At 60.0% G+C, this 5971-nt stretch overlaps 1 protein-coding gene across 1 annotated transcript; it reads left to right on the top strand.

Moving 5' to 3' along the window:
* Window positions 1-2125: 2125 nt before the first annotated feature.
* Window positions 2126-5133, top strand: NMUR1 (neuromedin U receptor 1). The gene is made up of 3 exons (XM_005419115.2): window positions 2126-2195; window positions 2647-3543; window positions 4748-5133. The coding sequence occupies exons 2-3, from the start codon at window positions 2649-2651 to the stop codon at window positions 5131-5133; spliced, it is 1281 nt and encodes a 426-aa protein (XP_005419172.1). The 5' UTR covers window positions 2126-2195; window positions 2647-2648.
* The last annotated feature ends 838 nt before the right edge of the window (window positions 5134-5971 follow it).

The following is a 5971-nucleotide window of genomic DNA, read 5'->3' as shown; positions in this document are numbered from 1 at the left end:
CTGTTCCCTGCCTCGGGCATCCCCCCAGGAAAACAGCCTGTGCACAGTCTGGAGGCAGGGGAAGAAATCCCTGCCTCATCACTTACTGTTTGTAGCTCTGCCACCCAGGGGGTGTGACCTGACGTGTGCCACTTCCCTGGCACTGTCACCCATCCTGGCATCTGCAGAAACAGCCCTGCTGAGCCCTTGCCAGCATCATCCTGCTGCTGTCCCTGTGTCCTGTCCCAGCTGTCACCAGCACTATGCCATAACCCTGTTTTACTGTGTCTCCATCCCCAGAGGGGATGAAGTTTCATTTCCTCACTTCCATAGAAGCAGGCAGCAACTCTTCTCCTTCTCCCTCCCAGTTTCAGACACTGTTTCCAGTTTGTTGATTTCTTCCCTTGAGTAATGTCTTGTTTACACTCATTTACCCTCCAGGCTTTGGCTTCAGCAGTTCCTCCCCTCTGGGGGAAAAGATGGTTTCCTGAGGAAAGTCAAGGCTCAGGGCAGCCACAGACCCTCTGTGCCCTTGGAGTGTTTGCCCTGCCAGCTCCCCTCTGCTTGATGCATTTTTTGCTGCAGAGAGCAGAGGTAGGCCCAGGTCAAGACTACCAAGACAGCCCAGGGCTTTGCTGGCCTTGTTCTGTGATCCCTCACCTGCTCTGAAATTTCTTTGAGCAAAGTCAAGGAGGAGGGAGTGGTGCTGCTCCATCTGCTGTGTGCTCTGGCATCAGGAGGAGCACTGGGCCGTGCAGGACCCAGGGGCTGTGTCCTGGTGCTGGAGGCCCCCAGATCCAGGTAGCACTTCACATCCTGGCCACAAGCACCAGGCTGGGCAGTGCAGCCGGCTGTGCTGGGCTCAGCCCGTGTGGGGCTGGCAGCAGGGCTCTCCTGGCAGGTCTCTCCAGGTTCCTTCTCCAGATCCCTGGGGGAGAGCCCTGCTGGGGCTCTTTCAGCTCAGCCTCTGTGCAGGTGGGATGTGCAGGGACAGGCAGAAGGAGGTGAATCTCGAGATGCCCCCCTGTGGGGCACCGGGTCCACCTGCGCCCTGCCACCCTCGGAGGGGTTGAAGGGGCCGGCTCGTGTCCCTGTGCCCAGGGGCGCCTCCCGGTCCCGCGGGGTGGCAGTGCCACCAGCGGAGCGATGCGCTGCCGACCCCGCATCCCCTCCCCAGCTGCGGGGCTGGGGCTGCAGAGCCGGAGCCGCGGAGCCCCCACCCCGCAGGCGGAGCGGGAGCCCGGGGGCTTCTCCGGCTCGGGCGGGGCTCGGACCGGGCCAGCGCGTCCAGCACGTCCCGAGGAGGAGAGGAGCCGCGGGCGGAGCCGGGACACGCAGCCTTGACACGCGTCCGTGGGGCTCAGGAACCGTGAGTGGGTCCATGTGTGTGCGGCGTGTCCATGTGTGTGCGACATGTGGGTCTGGAGCTCCCCGGCCCGGGGGTGGCCGCACAGAGGGCAGGAGGGACCGGACAGACACCGGACACGGGGAGGGCGCTGAGCGGAGCACGGGGCGATGCTGCGAGCGCAGTAACTTTCTCGCACCCAAGTGTGACGGGAGCCGGCTGGAGGCACCTGCTCCACGGGGGAGTGATTCGGGTGACCCAGGGATGGCACATCTGGAAGTGAGAGACCTCGGGAAGCCGCTGGGTCCATCCGCATGTCCCCGAGGTGAGCCCGGACAAGCGGGCGCTGCGCAGGCTCCCGTGCCGGACGGTGCCGGGGCTGATCGATGCTTTACTCACCGCCGAGGCCACGCCGATGACAAACGCCGGCGTTGTGACGGCTGCCGGAGGGGCAGGAGACGTCTGTGCCGCCCTCCCCTGGGACTCTCAGAGTCGATGGAGTTTATTACCTTAACGTTATTTCCTCTCTCTGAAGGGCAGCTTTTTGGCAGTGCTGCTTTGCAGATAAGGACCCAGCCCCTGGCAGGGGCAGGGTCTCGGCACCGCGATTTGTTTGGCCAGCGGTGGGAAGGGAAGCCACCGGCACAGCCCCCAGGCTCTCAGCTGACAGCGGACAAGAGGGAGAAGGTGGATAAGGGCAGACGGCTTCTCCGAGCTGAGCTCCGAGGGGAAAGCAGCGGCAGGATTTCATTTGCCTGCCTCTTAAGGCAGTGAAGTCTCCATCCCCTCCCACGTTCCCTCCCCAGCCCTGACCCTGTCCGGCGCAGGGGTGGTGGGACCTCAGCGTTCATCTGGAGTTCCCCAACGAGCCGTAAGTCCTTATCATGTTGGAAAATCAATTTTCCCTCTGGCTGTTTTATTGGTGGCCCTGCCAGCCCTTCTACATATCCGGCAGAATTGCTGCCAGGAGGGATTTTTGGGGCTATATCCCGCTCTGCTTACAGAGCAGGAAAAGAGGACAACCCTGCTGATATTCCCCTGATGGGGCAAAGGGGCTGAGGTGGACTGGGGAGCTGCCAGGGCTGGTTTTGGATGGGATATGGGGCAGGAAGCACTTGGGAAGCCTGAGGGAGTTTAGGTGGAAGTTTTGTGTGATTTTGCAGAGGAAAGGCAGTGTCTGGGGCAGGATGGGTGCAGGAGTGCAGAGCCCTGGTGATCAACAGAATCCCAGCACCCTGACAGCAGTGGGGAGAGGGACAGTGGGAGCATGGGGAGCAGAGAAGTTGGGAAAGCATCCCGCAAACCTCTCCATCTCTCCACAGCCATGAATCCCTGTGTCAACTGCTCCAGTTCCGAGTTCCCCCTGCCCCAGCAAGACTTCCCTGTGGAGCTCATCAGCCCTGATCTCAGCAACAGGACTCACCCCGAGACCTTTTTGGACCCTAAGGATGCCAACCTGACAGAGGAGCAGCTGCGGGATAAGTACCTGGGACCTCGACGGTCCAACTTCTTTGTCCCAGTCTGTGTCATTTACCTGCTGATCTTCTTGGTGGGGGCTGTGGGCAACACACTCACCTGCATCGTCATCCTCCGGCACCGGTTCATGAGGACGCCCACCAACTATTACCTGTTCAGCCTGGCTGTGTCTGACCTGCTGGTGCTGCTGCTGGGGATGCCTCTGGAGCTCTACGACATGTGGAGCAACTACCCCTTCCTGCTGGGGGCCAGTGGCTGCTATTTCAAGACGCTGCTCTTCGAGGCCGTCTGCTTCACCTCCATCCTCAACGTCACGGCCCTGAGCGTGGAGCGCTACATCGCTGTGGTGCACCCACTCAAAGCCAAGTACGTGGTGACCAGGAACCATGCCAGGAGGGTCATTGTCACCATCTGGGTCTTGTCAGTCATCTGCTCCATCCCCAACACCAGCCTCCATGGGTTGCAGCCTCTCTACGTGCCAGGACGGGGGCGGGTGCCTGATTCAGAGATCTGCACCCTGGTGAAACCACGCTTGACTTACAATCTCATCATCCAGGTCACCACCATCCTCTTCTTCTTCCTGCCCATGGGGACCATCAGTGTCCTCTACCTTCTTATTGGGCTGCAGCTCAAGAAAGAAAAGATGCTGGAAGCCTTGGGAGCCAAGACCAGCAGCAGCTGCAACTGCCACAGCCGCCAGGGGCAGAAGAAAGTCAAGAGGAGGCAGGTCACAAAGATGCTATGTGAGTCGATGCTGGCCAGGGCAGAGACAGGGACTATCTCCCAAGGCTGTCCTGGGAGGGTGCTGGGGGGAAAGTGAGTCATGGACAGTCCAGAGCACCGTGGCTGGGTCATCCCGGAGGAAGGCTGTGAGTCTGGCTTGCGGGGTGTTGGGGCAAAGGCAGATCTGGTGATTCTAGTCCAGCAGTAGGATTGCTTGGGCCAGCTCCCTCTAAGCCATACTGTATCCCCTCCTCGAGGGAAGTGCAGGGTGAGAAAGGAGGTGAGTTGGGATGGGGGAGCTCACTCCCCATCCCTCCACCCAGACCTCAGATGCTGGTGGCAGTGGTGGGGTTTCCCAGAAGGGCAGAACTTCTGCCCAGCCCTACAGCCTCTGTGACTCTAATGGGGCAATGACCCAAGGCTGGATTGAAGCATCCTCTTTCCTACTGCTTTTCACTCTTGCTCCCCTCTCCAGCACGGTTCCCAGAGCATCTGGCCCCTTCCCAGGAGTGGGAGCTGCCTGCCCTTGGGTAGCTCCTCCACATGCTCCCAGTCCCATGATGGCACAGCCATGGCAGATTGCCCAGCCCAGTCCAACAGCATGGCCAGGCTGCTTCTCTGCCACCTCCCAGACAAGTGGTAACTCTGCTTTCCAATGCACCTGGGCTGGGCTGGGGACAAAGGCGGACCTGCCCTGCATACCCCAGAGATGCACTGTGGCATGGGTATGGGAGAGGATCCCAGGACTACCTGTACAAACACGTACCTACAGCTTTTCCTTTCCATCAGCAGAGCTGGGTTTTAAAACAAAAATAAAACAAAATCAACAGCAGAGCACAAGGAAAGGTCTCAAATAGCTCGTGCTCCTTGGACTTTGCTGGTGAAGGTGGCAGGTTTCTGGAGGCTGGATGCTAACTGGGGAGTGAGTTCCCCAGCTGTGCTGCATGGCTGTGACAGGGCCAGCTGCCTGCCAGTGGGGAGTGGAGAAGTGCAGCACAGAAGTAGCACTGGCGGGAGATGGAGGGAGGAGATCCTGTCCAGACCTCCAGGCCTTCCATGACAAGTCCAGAAGGCACTGAGGGGACATTTCCCCTCTCCTCTCTCTCTCTCTCTTTTGCTATGGCCAAAGCTGAAATGGGGCAGTGCTTGGCCAGGGACTGGAGATCTCAGTGAGGTTGGCAATCCCCATGCCCCCAGTAACACCAGCTCCTTGTCTCCCCACAGTCGTGCTGGTGGTGGTGTTTGGCATCTGCTGGGCTCCCTTCCACACCGACCGCCTCGTCTGGAGTTTTGTATCCACCTGGACCAGCAACATGCACCACATGTTCCAGTACGTCCACATCATCTCGGGCATCTTCTTCTACCTGAGCTTGGCCGCCAACCCCATCCTGTACAACCTGATGTCCAGCCATTTCCGGGAGATGTTCAGGGAGGCCCTGTGCCGGCCCGCGCGCCGCCCGCCCTGGGGACACTCGCCCATCGTCACCCGCACCGCCAGCCGCAGCACCGAGTGCGAGCCCGCGCCGCTGCCCCTCGCCCACGCCGAGGAGTACGAGCTGCAGGACATGGGGAGGGGCCAGGCCACCAGCCACACCCTGTCCCTCTGCTGAAGAGTGGGAGCACAGGGACTCTGGGACCGGCTTTCCTCACTGCCGGCATCCATCTGACCGTGGCGCTCGTGCTGTGGTGGGGAGCGCGGCAGGAGCGAGGGAGGGTCCCTGCCTCTCTGTGCTGTCCCACCGGCATGGAAAGGCTGCTTGTGCCAGCAGCACTGCTCCAAGGACATGCTGGCAGTGACCTTTCTGTGCCCTGGATGCACAGCAGTGCATCCTGAGCACCAGGCCTGGCCAAGGCCAGGGCATCCCTTGTGGTGTGGGACAGCTGATTTCCATGTCAGGGGTATGTCAGCAATCCCTAAAAATATTCCCTCCCTCCTGGCCCAGTGGGGTGAACCCGCAGGTACTGGAGATGGGGGCTTAGGCATCCCAGGCTGTTCTGGGACACAGGGATGGATGGGGGCCCCCAGAGGTGCTTGCTCTTGGGCTGATATCCAGGGCTGTGTGAGAAGTTTGCATGGGTTTGTGGAAAAACCCCATTCATGGGGGAAAAAATGGTCTGTGGGTGCCTTCTCCCTTGAGACCTCTTCAGGGCTGTCTGGCACCAGTGTAACCCTGATTTTCTGGCACATCTCTTCAGTGATGCCAGCTGGTGCCTGGATGCAGGGTGCTGGTACAGCTCCTTGCTCCCAGCCTTTCTCATGCCCTGCATTCCCACCCTTTGAGGGCAAAGGAAGGAGCATGGCTGCTCCCTCCAGAGCTGGAGTCTGAGGGGGGGAAATATGGGACAAAGTGATCTCCAGGTTGTCTGTAGTGCCAAGGCAGAGCTCCATAGCTGTATGTGTCACATGAATATGCTGCCCTCTGACCAGCATGTGCTGGGTGCCAATCT

The sequence above is a fragment of the Geospiza fortis genome, unplaced genomic scaffold (genome assembly GCF_000277835.1).
Source record: "Geospiza fortis unplaced genomic scaffold, GeoFor_1.0 scaffold172, whole genome shotgun sequence".
Classification (NCBI taxonomy): domain Eukaryota; kingdom Metazoa; phylum Chordata; class Aves; order Passeriformes; family Thraupidae; genus Geospiza; species Geospiza fortis.
Note: the sequence above shows the minus strand (reverse complement) of the source record. Positions and strands in the feature narration are given on the sequence as shown.